The following is a 15,979-nucleotide window of genomic DNA, read 5'->3' as shown; positions in this document are numbered from 1 at the left end:
ACACACACGCACACACACACACATCCCTCGCTCTGCATTTCAAACAGCCTGCCCCTGTGCACTGGGCCCTAGGCATGCAGTCTCTAAAGCACAGTGTGTCCTCCTGTCAAACAGTGCCGCTGCCTTCTGCCTTCTGCCTTCTGCCTTCTGCGTTCCACAGTCAGGGGCTCAGTTGAGAAAACACATTTCCGGGCCGGGGTTCAGGGTGCAGCTATTTACTGCAGAACCGTTCTCCAGGGTTTGTATTGCTCCGACTGGCTTTTTGTCCTCCCCCAGCCCCACTGGCTCCATATGCCCGTCTCCATCACCATGTTTTTAGGTAGGCCTATAGGTGGCGGTTAGGGCTGCGCTTGTCTTTGCTGTGCTGCTCCACTGGCTGAGGGTGGTGGAGGTGGTGTACTGCAATATCTTACAGGTCCTGTAGCAAAGGGGAAGAGAGACTGAGATTATGATGATAAGACGACACATGTGAGCTGTACCAGATGTTTTGAGGCCTTCCTCTGAGTGTCTTCCCCCATGTGGCTGCATTGCAGAATATTTCTATGAGGCGTTTCCTTTATGCTCTGTTGTGGTATGTGTCTAAACTATTATAGAAAAAAAGAACCTTGCTGGATGTGCTCATGTAACACACAAAGCTGCGGAGCATGACCGTTCAGGTATGCTGCAGACGGAGCCTGTGCAGAGCTGGGAGCTCACATGTATGTGCCACACACGTGTCTCTGTGAGTGTGCAGTAGTGTTTCTGCAGACATGGAAGCGTGCTAGCTGGCTGCAGTGTGCATGAGTGGGGAGATGGATGCAGCTGGCCAGTGAACCCACTCCACTGTGAAAGACACAGTGGGAACGCCCACTAATTGCGCTGGTGTGTTGCTGGAGTGCTTTCTTTCCCCTTATCCTCCTCTGCAGCCCCCCACTATCTCTCATTCACTCTCTGTGTCTTTCTCTGTGAACCTGCCAGTTGCCCGTCCTTATGGCCTGGACTCAGACCAAAGGCTTTGCTTCTGTGTCTCAAATCTCTCCCTCTTTTTTCTCTCTCTCTCCCTCTCCCTTTGGTTCTTTCTTTTTTTCTCTCTCTCTCTCTCTACCTCCCTCTTTGAAGTTCTCCTCACTCCCTCTTTTGGTTTACCTCCCTTGAACAGCTGTCATTCTTTTTCACCTTCATTCTTCCTTTGCTGGCCATCTCTCTTGTTGCCCTTCTTTTCTCATTCTTTCTCTTTTCATTCTGTTGCTCTCTGATGTAACTGCCCCCATTCCTCTTTTGTTCCCACTCAGCCGCAGCACAAAACAGTTTATCTTCCCCCAGCCTCTCCTCTGCCTGTCTCTCTCCCGCTCACTAAGTGTATATGTGTGTGAGCTTACAGGTAACCTGTTAATGAACCTGTGCGGACGCACACAGCGTGTGGCCCTTAGCTCTAGAGAATCCATAGCTGAAGGCAGCGTGTGCGTGCAGTTTGCATCAATATGTGTGTGTTCCAGCCCTGAAACCAAGTGAACGCAGGCAGAGGGAAAATATCAGAGGGGGAGCTTTGGGTGGGGATGTTGCAAGGTTGTGTATGTATGAATGTATGTGTATGTGTGAGTGTGTCTGCGCACGGATGTGTCTGTTCTTCCCTTTGATAAGGCTCCTCAGTGTAAATTGATGCAACACACACACACACACACACACACACACACACACACACACACACACACACACACACACACACACACACACACACACACACACACACAAAACCCTCAGATCCCTCAGCTGATGACAGTTCTGCCTCAGCCCGCTAACAACAATCTCTCTCTCTCTCGCTCTCTCTCTCTCTCTCTCTCTCCGATTCTTATACTCTATTTCTGCTGCCTAGACGTGGGAGTTGAGGTGAAGAGAGGCGGGGGGAGAGGAGCAGAGAGGAGATGAGATGAGAGAGAAAGGGGGAAGGAAGGGATGAGGAGGGATGAAGGGAAGATGCCTGAAAACGGAGCGGAAAAGAAGAAAGCCCACATGAAATGAGAGGTGAACAGAGTGAGAGAAGGAAAGAGAGTGGAACAGCAGGGAAGTGCAGCAGCAACATTAGGGGGACGGGGGGGGAAAGGAGGGAAGGGAAATGACAAGAGGGAGAGAGAGAGAAAGAGGAGAGAGAGAGAGAAAGAAAAAAAGGCTGGAGAGAGCGTGTGGGGAGACTAGCACGGCAGCGATGCTGGGTGGGGTGTTTTGATCAGCAGCCAGCTTTTCATCCCTGTCAGTCTGCACATGAGGAAGAGGGACAGAGAGAGAGAGGGAGGGAGGGAGGAAGAGAGAGAGAGAGGGAGGGAGGAAGAGAGAGAGAGAGGGGAGGGAGGGAGGAAGAGAGAGAGAGAGAGAGAGAGGGGGCTACTGCCACTGCTGCCTCAATGCACCGCTGCTCCCCGCTGAATGTCAGCATCTCTCGCTCTCTACCCCCGCCCCCCCCCCCTTTCTTCTGTTTGACCTTCCTTTCTGTGCTGCATTATTAATACACTGCCACCAGATGGCGACTGTCTTACAGGAAAGTTGAATCTGTGTGTTTGAGTGGACTGTTCATAACAACACAGACCCTTTGTAATTGCCGTGGTCTGCACAGTGGGTGTTGAGTGACAGTGATACACAAAGGGCTGCTTACCACACAAGTGTTTGCAGCGCTAGTGGTGTTTTGCATGGGTTTAGCTCGCCAAGGTCACTGTGGTACGTTTATTGATTTAGTAACCAAATATCAGTAAGGCCAAGATGAGCTTCTGGGCTTCATGAGTTACACATTGGTATGGGATTGCAGACTGTACTTGATACCTGTGTACAGTGGACATCAGACTGATCCCAAGGGTTTTTCTCCTTTTGTTCTTTTACAAGAGCTGACAATTGTGTTTTTCTGTTCTGCTCCCTATCGTCTATCCCAGCCGTGGTGCTACTGCTTGTGACAGCAATGTGTGAACTCAATCTCTATTTTTCTTTTCCATGGCAAAGGGAGAGGAATAAAGGGTGTTGAGTTGAGCAGGGGTGAAGAACTAAATCGAAAAATCACCAGTGGTTCTCAGAGCTGAAACGGTGTCAGGGTTCTAATGGGAACACAGACATGGGCACCTGCTGTATAAATAGACATACAAATGTGTAGTAGAAGTCAGCCGAAAAAGATTGGATAAAATAAAGATGGATGTGCATGTATATACTGTATACACATTTTCTGCCCTTCATTTTCTTACCTCATGTTTAGGACATTTGATGGAGAAGTCATCCTCGTGGAATGTGCAGCCTAATCAGAAACAGAGAAAGCATAGAAAGAGAGAGCGTAAGCTACAGTGCAGTACAGATAGACTGTAACAATGTATGAAACAAATAGCATGAGACCCTCTCGAAAAATCCAGATAAATGACAAAGAAGTGGGTTTGAAATGAAAAATGAGCAAGAGGGAGGCATAGAAAGAAAGAGAGAGAGAGAGAGAGAGAGAGAGAGAGAGAGAAAGAAAGAAAGGGACAGAGAGAGAGAGAGAGAGAGAGAGAGAGAGAAAGAAAGGGACAGGGTGGATGAGTTGCGATGAAGGCAGGCAGGCAGGCAGATATGGCTGGTGCACTCAGCAGGATTAAAAAGGGGCCTCGCTCTGCTCCCTGTGCTGGCTAGGCAGACGTGGCAGGCCTTCTAATCCTCACACTGTACTTCCTTGGCATGAGGTAATGTAAGGGGAAGCCACACAACACATGTGCTGACACACAGACACACACTTATATTGACAAGAAAGGCGGACACACACACACACACACACACACACACACACACACACACACACACACACACACACACACACACACACACACACACACACACACACACACACACACACACACACACACACACACACACACACACACACACACACACACACACACACACACACACACACAAGCAAGCACATTTGGTCCCGAGACAGCAGATTGGATGGACAGAGCCACAGGGGTGTTGGTCAATAATGCACACATACACTCCCTCTATCTCTCCCCCTTCTCCATCTTATACACTCCAGGGTCCCACATTCTTCTCATCATCCCCTTTATTCGAAGATCCCTCCCTCTCCCAAAGCACTCTCAGGCATCTCTGCTTGCACTCAATAATACTTGCATTTTCCTCCTCTCATTTCACCCACATCCACTCTCTCTCCCCACTCGTTCCATTTTCTCCTTTATTCCACCTGTCTTAACCCTATCACCCTCTAAAGCCAAATTTTATTTCTACAGTCCCAATTTCCCTCCTCTTTCCTCCTGCCCCTCCCTGACTATCCCCCCGCCTTTTCATTCCTTGTTGCTCCCTTCCTCTCTTGCGGTGGTCTCTTACCTATCTCTTTGGCGCAGACATAGTGGTATTTATGAGAGCAGCCTCTCCAACAGCAGCTGAGGGACGCGCCCACAATCTGGCACTTGTGGCAGCTCTGGGGTTAGTCAGACAGACGGACAGAGGCACCGAAACCAATAAAGAAATGGACAAGTTGATCGATAGAGGGACAGAGGGATAGGAAGAAGGAAAAAGAGGGGGGGAAAAAGTCAAAAGTTAACGGCATTTTCTCAAAGAAGCTGCACAGATTCTGACAGTGACTGTAGGCTACATAGTGTCTCTCTCAACTTCCATAAGCATGCACACACATAGACTCAGTGTTTATAATTGGGGTTGTACCGTTTGGGCTGAGTTGTTAGTAGCCTCCTTCAGTCCATATAGCCTCCCAGCTACCATAATTATTCCCTTGGTCCAGATGGCACAGTTTTCATGGGCCCAGTGCTCCTTAGCCTCTGCTTCCACTTGTAGCCTTTGGAACATGCTGTCACTGCCCTCATGGTCACTTGAGGCCCCTGTGTTGACAGCCTGTAGCTGTTTCATCCTCCTGAACCGCTCCCGCAGAGTTAATCTTCGAGGACCACCCTCCTGACCCATTCTTTCTGTTCTCTCTGCCCGCCGGTAGTGCCAATGATGGTGTCTGCTACTACTACTGCTCTCTTGGGTTGATACCTCTGTATCGCCTTCCTTTTCTTTGCTGTCCTCACTCTCCTCATTCCTTGAGGGGTCACCTGGTTCTTCCTTGCTGCTACTGTTGTCGTTGTCATCGGGCTTCTCTGTGTCTTCTCTGAGGGATTCTGTGTGTCCGATCGTCAAAAGTTTGCGCGGAACACCATCCTCTGTGTAGTAGGGTCCACACAAATCACCCAGGTCTCTATAATTTGCTGGCTTTCGACACAGGCAACATGTTAGACACCTGTTAGTTAGACCTTTGTTGACCAAAGGTCCCTGTAGCATGGCAGCAGTGTGTGGTACTACCTTTGCAACTGTGAAAGGATTTCTCATCCTCAGTATGCCCTTTTTTCTACGTCTCTGAAATATTACTGCATCCTCAGGCTTGTTGACTATGGCGCACCAAGAGGAAAAGTCTCTGGAGTTATTAATCCGTACATAAGGACAGAAAGAAATATTAGGATTTTGATGGACTGGTCTGCGCCGTATTCTTTTCACTGAAATGATCTCAGTCTGCTTTTCTGACATTGTCACCACAGGACCCACAATAGATGTCTTCTGTTTTTCCTCCTTTTCTCGTTCCCTTTCTTCTTTTTCTCTCTCCTCTTTTTCAGCCCAATCACATCCAGCAGCCCTTACCACTGCCTCAATAACTTCAATGACGTCTTTCATTCCAGGTTTTGGCCCAGGCTTTTTGTGGACTTTGATTGGTTTGCCAGAAATCTGCTCTGATGAGGCTTTGCCTCGTTTCCTCTTTGTTGGATTTGCTGATGGTTTTCTGCCTCTCCTAGGTTTCTGGATGAGTTCTTTGCTGGTAACCTGGGGGGCTTCTGTGATCTCATCTGGGACGATTGGCAGAGGTACTGTGGATTCTGTGGGGGTTGCCTTGTCTTCTACCTTCTCCTTTTCTGCTGTTTCAATATTTGTCTCTTCAACTGTCTCTGTTTCCTCTAAAGGGGCTTGGCCTTTTTTCTTCTTCCTCCTCTGCTTTAGGTGCATCTCATGGTTGTTTTTAATGGCCCTCTGCTTGGCTAGCCTTGGTGTTGTAACTATAAGGCTCCCTGCTTCCAAGGCTACTACTGAGGCATCTGTACTCTCCACCATGGCCCATCTCTTCCTTTTAGTTCTGGTGGACTTAGTGGCAGCAGAGGACACACCTTGTGAGGTCTGTGGTGTCCACTTTTCTGAAGCTCTGTCTTCTACTGTGGCCTCCGCCGAACTCAAAACCTTGTCAGTTCCTCCATTCTGGGCTGTCTCTTGTTTATTGTTTTCCTGTCTTGTCTCCTCCTTACTTACAACCTCTTCTTCCAAACCTTGTTGTCTCACCTTCTCTGGCGTTAATGCCTCTTGACTGACCTCATGCTTTACTTTTTCTTGTGTCGTCTCCACTGTTCTCTGTTGTTTCACTCCTTCTTGTCTTGACTCTATGCTTTTTACCTCTGCCTCAATCATCTCAGGGCTATTTGTGAGCAAAGAAGTCTCACCTTCTTTTAAGACATGTTGAGACAGACCCTTGGTTGTCACATCGTCAGTTAGATTGCTGTCTGTCTGGGCAATTGGGAGGTGTTTCTTAGAGCTAGGAGAGGTAATTTTCTGTACCATTGCCTCATATTTCTGTCCCCTGCCTTTTCGAGGTGGGAGAACCTTTGTTCTTGTGAGGCATTGAGGAGGCGCCACGGGGACATCACTAGTAATGTCAGTTTCATTGATGTTCGGAGGGTTGTCTTTGGGTGGGAGAGTAACCACAGTGGCTTTCTTGGGTGGCCCTCGCTTTCTCTTTGGGCCGCGGACAGCCTTCTCTTTAGGTGTAATTAGGACCTGTTCAAGCACTGGGGGTTGGGGAGGTAAGGGTTTTGCTTTAGGCTTTGGGCCCCTTTTTTTCTTAACTGGAATTGTAGAAAAGTCTGGGCTTGGTTTCCGTTTTAGTGGAAGGGATGTCTTTTCTTCAGATTGTTCAGTTGGGACTGTCGTGGCAAGTGGTGCATGTGGGTCTGCTGAAACATCTGTGTCTACATTAAGAATGGACCGTAAACTTGGTTCCACAGTAACAGGCTCCTCTTCTTTAGGAGAAACTTCATTGGGTTTAATTTCTGTTTGGGATACAATTTCTTCCCCTATGATCTTTTCTTTTTCTTTTGACAGTTTTTCTTGCGAAGGCTTTCTGGATCTCAAGACCATGTTTTTACCCTCCTTATCTGGTTTCTTTGACTCATGGTTTGCTTGTTTTTCTTCCTGGTTTACTGTTTTAACATCCGGGTTTACTTGTGTTATTACAACATTTGGGCTTCTCTTTCCCCTGCTTTGCTGTCCTGTCAAAGGTTGAATGGTTTCTTCTTGTTCAACCAGCTTTGCCTTAGACACTGAGCCTTTGGGGCGACCCACTGAGGCCTTGATGGGAGCAGTTTCAGCCGGGAGCAAAATCTCTGTAGCCTTGGGTCCAGGCTTAGGACCTGGTTTTATAGCAGGTTTTGGACCAGGTTTAGGTCCAGGTTTTGACCCAAGTTTGGAACCTGGTTTGGGTCCTGGTTTTCGTTTCCCCAGAGTTTCTATTTTCACTGGCAGCTCTGGTTCATTTGGAATTGGTTTTGGTCCTGGCTTTGGTCCTGGTTTAGGTCCAGGTTTTAGTCCCGGCTTTGGTCCAGGCTTCAGACCAGGTTTAGGCCCAGGTTTTGGACCTGGCTTTGCACCTGGTTTCGGTCCAGGTTTTGGCCCTGGTTTGAGCCCAGGCTTTGAACCAGGTTTTGGACCTGGTTTTTTCTTCACAGGAGGCTCAACTTTGGGTGGCAAGTCTGGTGCATTGAATGAGCGAGTACACATTCTCGAGCGAAAACCATCGGGGAGAATTTTGGGGGTCTGGCTCACAATAAATTCCTGATCAGCTAGGTTTGTTTGGTCTGAAAGTAGCACAGTTATGCTCGGAGGCATGCAGGGCTTCTGTGTAGGCAAGGGGGCTCCTTCGTCTTCCTTTACCCCCTCCCCCTCCAGGTTTAGCTGTCGTCTAATCCCAACACCTGAATGTATGATTCTTCTTCTGCCCCTAGCATACTTGCGTCCAAATGCCCTCGGCTGAGCAGATGGGGCCATAGGCTCTGGCTTAGCCAAGGGGGTCACAGCACTGGCACAGATAATGCCTGGCTCCATGTCCTCATCACCTTTTTTTGGGGAGGGTGGAGTGTCTGCCCAGGAGGGGGCTGAGGGAAGTATTGACTTTCCTGGCAGCTGCGGAGAGTCTGGCTCCAGTACTTTAGCATCACTGTGATCAATATGATCCCTGGCCTGAGCTGGAGGTATTGCCTTGTCATTGAGAGCTGAAAAGATTGGCATAGCAGACTGAGGCTGGGGAGCAGTGTCACCAATGGCTGACTCCCTTGCAGGAGCATCTGCTGCTGCTGCATTTGGATGGGCAGGTGCCCCTGCAAGCTCATTGGCAGTATTGAGCTCAGTCCTCTGATTCTCTGTCCTGCTACAGATATCCACAGGAAGCTTATCTGGTCCATCTCTATTATTCATGTGGTCTTCAGGCGATGACTGGCTCACTTTCTCCCTCTCCCCCGGTCCCTCCATGACCTCTGCAGGCAGAGGTGGGGAAGGAGAATGCTGCTTTTGTTCATCTATTTCTTCCTCTTCACCATCTTCCTCCTCTCCTTCACCCTCCTCCTCATATCTGCTCTCCCTCTTGTCTGAGTTGTTCTCATCCAATGCCTCAACTTGGGGCGTTGGAGAGGTGTTTTCTGAGCTGTCGTCCTTCTCTATGGAGTACTGATCCTGTTCAAGGTCACCCCTAGAAATAAAAGGCAATGTTTTCACTGAGCTCTCAGAAGCAGTTGGAGACTCAGATTTGAAGGCCTCCGATTTTATCTCTTGGTCAAAGTGTTCTTTTTGGCTGGAGTCAGAGAGAGCTGCTGGGGATGGTTCGACAGAGTCTCTGGCATCAGGGTCATATTTTCCCTGGAAAACTGTCTCCTTATAGCAATAGCTATTTTCTGTTTCCCCTTTGTTTGCTCTACTGTAGAGAGCTGGACATTTCTCCTCATCCGACCACTTCTCCAGATTTTCGGTATATTTTGTTGTGTCTGAATCTCCACCATGGTCAGGAGTTCTTTCTGACATCACCTCCTCTTTGTCAGATGATTTTTCTGTCCAGGCTGATTCTTCAAAGTTTTCTTTGACAGGCTCACTGATATGCTGTATATCTAAAGGGGAGTCCCTTTCTTGTTTCATAGGACTGGGAATTGTAATGCTTGTAGGAGACCTCTCATCACCAATGCTCTTCACTGGAGTACTCATTCCATCTCCTCCTTGCCCTGACTGGCATCTACTTGGGTCAGGGGTAAGGTTGTGCAAACCTGAATCCCCAGATCTGGTGGACATGTCATCTGGAGATGTCATGGAGCATGAAGAGGCTGTGTCCAGGCTGAGTTGTGTGTTATTGGGGGCCTGTGCTGGACTTCTGCCCTGGCCACAGTAGTAGTATCCCCTCTCTAGTTGTTCATCACTACTGCTGGAGTAGCCTCCCTCATGGAGTTCCATAGGCATTGTCTGGTGCTGTGGGGTCAGGTATGGGTCCTGCATGGGGCCTCCACCAACACCAACGCCGCTATCAGGATATGAAGGACTTTTGTACTCCTCACCCTTTTTGGATGATGCTCCACTCCCAGCACTGCTATTACTCCCTCCACTGCTGCGCTTACCACCTTTCTTGTTAGCCACCAGGGCCTCTGAAAGCAGTAGCTGCTGGACATTATTAGAGATGTTCTCTACCTGAGAGGTGAGGGCATTCAGGCTCCATAAGCTGGGGTTTGACAACAGCTTCTCTGAGAAACGTTCTTTCATGGTGGGGACCTGCGGTGTCGTAGTGTAATTGTGGGGAGTTGCGTGGGGCACATTGGGTGAGGGGTGTGAGCGTGGGGGCATCAACATGGTGTTGGTACCGGCTTGCTCCTGCATACCAGCTGAAGAGGATGAAGAGGAGGAGGCTGCCCCGGGGGTCATGGGAGGTTGGCCATACTGGAAAGACTCTGGATTGGTCATCAGTGGTGAAGGGGTGGAGCTGTACGAGGGGGAGCGTCCTACAGAGCGTGCGGGGGAGTGGCTTGAGGAGGGGCTACAAGTCTGATAATACTGTTCTGGTGATCTGACAGACAGCTCCGAAAGACAGTAATTTTGTTGGGGTTGGCTGTAGTGTTGGTATTTGGGATGGGGCTCCTGGGGATTCGTCATTGCCTGTAAAGTGGGCTGCTGCTCGTAACCTCTGGAGGGAGGCTGCTGGTAGCCATAACTGCTCTGGGTTGGCCTATAACCCCCCTGCTTCAGATTGGTGTGGGTGCTCATTTGCCTGCCATACTGGGAGTTTGGCGGTATGTTGTAACCTTTATAACAGTGGGGCATCGGGCTGCACTTGTCCATGTATGGTGAAGGAGAGGGTGAGTGCTGGGGGTAGTGCAGGTGACTCTGGGGGTACATGAGAGGGGAGGGGGCAGGGTTAGAAGGGTGTGCCTGGTGGTGGGGGCTGGTATAGGTAGGGTTGGAGGGCTGGTGGCACTGGGTTTGTGAGTGGCCCAGCATGTTCTGGTCCATGTACTGTGAGGAGCCAGGTGCAGTTGTACCACCAGCCTCCATTCGCCCCACCATTTCCTGGTCATACTGTGCTAACTGGGCTGAGTCCTCCCATTTCTGCTGGAGGTGGCCTTCACTCATGTACTGGGACTGTGCAGAGTAAGTCCCAGGGCCCATGTGGTTACTATAGCCTCCAGGACCTTGTAGATGCTGATTGGGGTTTGGGGGTGGCACTTTGCTTCCTCCGTAGGATTTCTTTGCCTGCGAGGGTTCTGAGCCACCATTCCCGCTGCCATTCCCTCCACCATTGCCTGGGTAACCAGGGTAAGCTTGCTGGCTGAAACAGTCCTTAGGTCCTCCTCCAGTTCCTGGTCCTCCGGCTGGAGGCATGCTTGAGGGGTTGGCCAATGAATGAGTCTCATAGCCTGACCTGGTGTGCCCTGGGCCTGGACCTGGACCTGGACCTGGATGTGGACCAGGGCCAGGGTGCGGGTGCTGAGGCTGGGGATGATGCGGGTGTTGTCGGTAGGTCTCCAGACGGGATAATTCATGGGGTTCCTGCTGGTAGCAGGGTTGGTTGCTGTGGTAACCACCGCTGCGCTCACGGAAGGACTGCATTACTCTCTCCGTCTGTAGCCAGAGCAGGGAGGGGGAGGAGAGGTGAGAAGGGAACGGGGGAAGGGGGGGTTAGGGGTTCTGGAGGCAGAGAGAGAGGGAGAGGGGAAGCGAGAGAAAAAGAGAGAAATTATGTGGGTTAGTGTGGTTGAGCCTGAGGTTTATCCAGCCTGCATTTTCTCCTTTCATATTCAACGTCGATGTTAAAAGTCTCCCTCTCTTTGAGAACCATTGAAGATGATATTCTTAACACAGTCACACATTCAAACACACACAAGTGTGCATATTCCATGATACACGGTTATGTAGATTTTCACACGCAAACACAAATGTATACCATCTGTATAATTTGATTCATCACAACTGTGTGTGTTTGTTGTGTGTTTCACTTGTGTGTGTGTGTGTGTGTGTGTGTGTGTGTGCGTGTGTGTGTATAAAATGGCCCCTCAATGGTGTAGGCTCCAGGATATGTTCCTGTCTTGCAAGATGGAGGGGCAGACCAGACATGTGATGATGTCTCTTGTTGCCATGATTGACATGTCTTGGAGGTAAAGTAAAAAGAGAGGGTGGTGTGTGGGTTTTTATTGCCTTCCTGTAATGAATGAATAATCATAACAATTGCACACCAGTGTGTGAATATGTAGGAGTGCATGATCGAGGCCAGGCCAATGTTCAAAGACTGCAGGCCACAGCAGTTAGAAACCATCTGAAGAGGATTTGTGTTGAGTTGTAGCAGTGGCTCTAAGTCTGAGCTCCACTCATTTACAGAGTGTACACTGTGGCTATAGATTTCCATCAGTTTTTACATTATACATTATTCACAACTGTTCTGGATCAAAAATGATCCCCAGACTTAGCCCCCTTTTTACGACCACTCTTAGATATTACAATTTATAACATAAACACACAATGTAAAGCAATATTTTCTGGTTTGATGCAGTGTTTCATAAAAGGTTTAACTTAGCTCATCCTTCTCTTATCCTCTCTTCACCCTGTCTTTTCCTGCACATATGCAAACTCCAATTTTCTTTTTAGGGCAAGTGGGAGGTGTCAGAGTGTGTGTGTGTGTTCATGTGTATGCTTTCAGCACACCAGTTGGAGTGAGTGTGTCTGTGGGCTTTGTGTTTGGCGTGTTGGTTCCAGTATGTGAGTGCACGTGGCACTGTTCGTAACATTTTGCCTGCTTATGCATGTGTGTGTGTGCGTTCATGCCTTCATACAAAAGAGAAAGGAAGAGAGGCGGGGTTGTGCTCTATAAAGGAAGAGAGTCACCTGGAGACAGAGCACTGAGCTTTTGTGAGAGTTTGTCTGTGTGTGTGTGTGTGTGTGTGTGTGTCTCAGCCAGTTCCAGCCCAATATCCCGGCATTCAACCCACTCCAGGGACAGTGGTGCATCCCACAAGACACACAGTAGCATAATTTGTTTCACTGTGTGTGTGTGTGTGTGTGTGTGTGCGCGCGTGTTTTCTTGAGCAGGAGGTAAAGCAGTGTGAATATTGTGTGCATTCATTCTTGCGTGTTCATGCCTGAATGTGAGTGTCTGCTTGTGTTTATGTATGCGGTCCACAGCTTTTGGAAGTCCCTTAAAGACACACACACACACACACACACACACACACACACACACACACACACACACACACACACACACACACACACACACACACACACACACACACACAACCCACCCACCCACCCACCGACACACACACACACTCACCGACAGACAAACACACACACACACACACACACACACACACACACACACACACACACACACACACACACACACACACACACACACCTATAGATTCCTCTGGAGATGATCTGTCCTCCCTCCTACCTTCCTATCTCCCCTGCCTGCAGCCTACTTGTGTTTCCCCCACGATGATGCGCGTGTTTGTGTGTGAGTGTGTTAGGATACTTTTTTAAACAATGACCTAAATAACAAATAACATGCTTATAGGGGACAAGGGATTATGGGATTCAGCTAGACCAAGCTTGCCAAGCACAGCAGAGAAGACGGACCGAGGCACACATCGCTTTTGGCGTTCAGTATGGTGATGCCTTGTGCCTATCTGTGCCTATTTTTGGTGTGTATCTGTCAGATCCACTCTTCACCACAATAGTCTATTATGAATTATAATTAATTGGATTTTTTTCTCTGTTTGCGTGTCTCCAGCTAAAAACAAAGCAGACAACCCAAAGCAACCCTCTCCCCAATCAATTCACTTCACTCCTCCTTCTGTCTTCTCTCCTGTGCTCCAGCACACACGGGTGGGATCTACATTCCAATCACGTCCCCCTCTCCACCTCCGCGCTGCACCTCCTCCTTCCACTCCTATCTTCCACAGAAAAGAAGCCCTGGCGTTGTGGAGCAGGCCGACTTGCTGTATTTGTGGATGCACCACGTCATGTCGCTCTGCTGCCTGCCCGACTGCCTTCGGTAGGGGTCAGAGAGGAGAGAGGACAAAGGATACATGCTGAGATCGCTGAATCCTCCCTGTTGATCTGTCTATCCGTCTATTAGATAGCGCTCGCATTGATTTAGCTGCGACTTGAGCAGGGAGAGAGAAGGAGAAATGAAGAAGAAGCAAGGTGTATGGGGGGGAGGGGGGAGGGGGGCTGATGGAAGGAGGAAGAGGAAGAGATTGAGCGTGGGGGATACCAGCAGAGGGAAGAAGCGATAGAATGATAAATTTGAAAAGGAGAAGGAGGCTGAGGCGAAGGGGGGTGGGGGGTGGGGGGGTTAAGAGGACAGAGGAGGATAGATGATTTACTGAGTGGGCTTTACAACCTGGGCTCCAGGGAAATATGAGCTGCTGCAAATATTGTCCCCCCCACATACACACACGCGCACACACGCACACACACACACACACACACACACACACACACACACACACACACACACACACACACACACACACACACACACACACCCACACACACACACACACACACACACACACACATAAACGCATGCAAAACGGTAGATTGTGTGCAGGCCTACAATGCGGTGGGGTCCATAATTAGCGAAAATGCTTCACCGCTACAGACAAACATGAGCTGCTCGGGCCCACCTCAAATCTTCTGAAGGCAGCTGCCCTAATAACCATTGTCTCTGTTATTGTGGATTTGTAAACCTTACGTAAAGTGATCAGAGTTTGAGTGTTTGGTGTACTTGTGTGCGCTTTTCCATCTGTATCTTTCAATAAAAAACATACCCCAGGAGGACTTTTTCAGATCTCAAGCATTAGAATGCGTCTGTAAATAAAATATTGCCAGGAAGGAAGGACAGCAGGAGGGGAGTGAGAGGGAGGGTAGGGTGAGGGAAGAGAGGAGGGGAGTGAGAGGGAGGGTAGGGTGAGGGAAGAGAGGAGGGTGAATCTGATTGTTCCACTGGATGGTTCATAAACGCAGAGCTGCGACTGGTTACAGTCCCCCCGTCCTTCTTTTTTATTCTCTCTCCCTCTCTTTCATCGCATCATCTTCAGAGGCAGCTTGAGATGGGATTTATCTTCTTTCTTTCTCCACACACACACGCACGCACGCACGCACGCACGCACGCACGCACACACACACACACACACACACAGACAGAGGAGAGAAACAGACAGCTCTCTGGTTCCATTTTTCTGCCGTCTATCTGACACAAGCAAGTGCACACATGCATATGCTCAAACATGCACACCCACACCCACACCCACACCCACACACACACACACACACACACACACACACACACACACACACACACACACACACACACACACACACACACACACACACACACACACACACACACACACATACAAAAAACAGAGGCATACAGAGTGGAGGGATGGAACGTCTCCCTGTGTGTTTACCTCCACAGTCATCCTGGTTAATTATGCATGCAGAGGTTTGCTGGGGAGGTGGAACGGCCTGGGAGGACACACACATACACACACACACACACACACACACACACACACACACACACACACACACACACACACACACACACACACACACACACACGAAGCACACCATCACACATTCTAGCACTTAACCACCACCAGCGGCATCATCCCAACACGCCCTTACACCACACGCACCAAAGCCAGGCTCACATGCTCCTCGACAACCCGACAACGCACTCGGAAATACAAACATGCCACTCTGCCTGCCCACCCCCTACGCCCCTTCATCGACACACACACACACACACACACACACACACACACACACACACACACACACACACACACACACACACACACACACACACACACACACACACACACACACACACACACACACGTCAAACACATCTGCCTTTAACACCATGCCTGACACAAAGTGCTCTAAAATAACACAGCATCCTTCCTCGCCACCGCTGCTCCCAATCAGCACGTTTCCTTCCCAATTACGCACACTTCACCCAGTGAGAGAGAGACAGCATTCAGATGCCTCCAGCCATCATCCTCCCTGTTCAGATTGTCTGTTTGTTTCCCTCCCCTCTCTGCGGACACTGTGCCCTTTTCACTTGGTAACGGAAGGTTGAGTAGAGCGCAGGAGAGGCCGGACTGACAGATGGACGGACTGACACACACACGTCTTCTCTCTGTCTCTCTGTCTCTCTCCCCCTCTCCTCTGCAGTGTCTGGTCAGGCTGTGTGGGTGGGTGGGTGGGTTCCTACCCAGGGGAGATGCTTGGGAGACGCAGGGAGCCAATATCTGCTCCGACATTTGTGAGTGTCTCGTTGCCATGACACACAGCTGGAGGTCACGGGGGGTCAGCAGGCAGTCAGTCACATAGCTTATAGGAAGAGACA

General features: G+C 49.5%; 1 protein-coding gene across 1 annotated transcript; it reads right to left on the bottom strand.

Annotated features, from left to right (window-relative positions):
• Positions 1–315: 315 nt before the first annotated feature.
• Positions 316–11,163, bottom strand: rai1 (retinoic acid induced 1; the record flags this gene model as incomplete). The annotated part of the gene is made up of 5 exons (XM_080044609.1): positions 316–418; positions 650–822; positions 3,201–3,250; positions 4,324–4,417; positions 4,660–11,163. The coding sequence occupies 5 exons, from the start codon at positions 11,161–11,163 to the stop codon at positions 316–318; spliced, it is 6,924 nt and encodes a 2,307-aa protein (XP_079900735.1).
• Between the last annotated feature and the right edge of the window lie 4,816 nt (positions 11,164–15,979).

Source organism: Ammodytes marinus (genome assembly GCF_949987685.1).
Source record: "Ammodytes marinus genome assembly, chromosome: 16".
Lineage (NCBI taxonomy): Eukaryota > Metazoa > Chordata > Actinopteri > Uranoscopiformes > Ammodytidae > Ammodytes > Ammodytes marinus.
The sequence above is the reverse complement of the archived record's forward strand: the minus strand, read 5'-3'. Positions and strand labels throughout refer to the sequence as shown.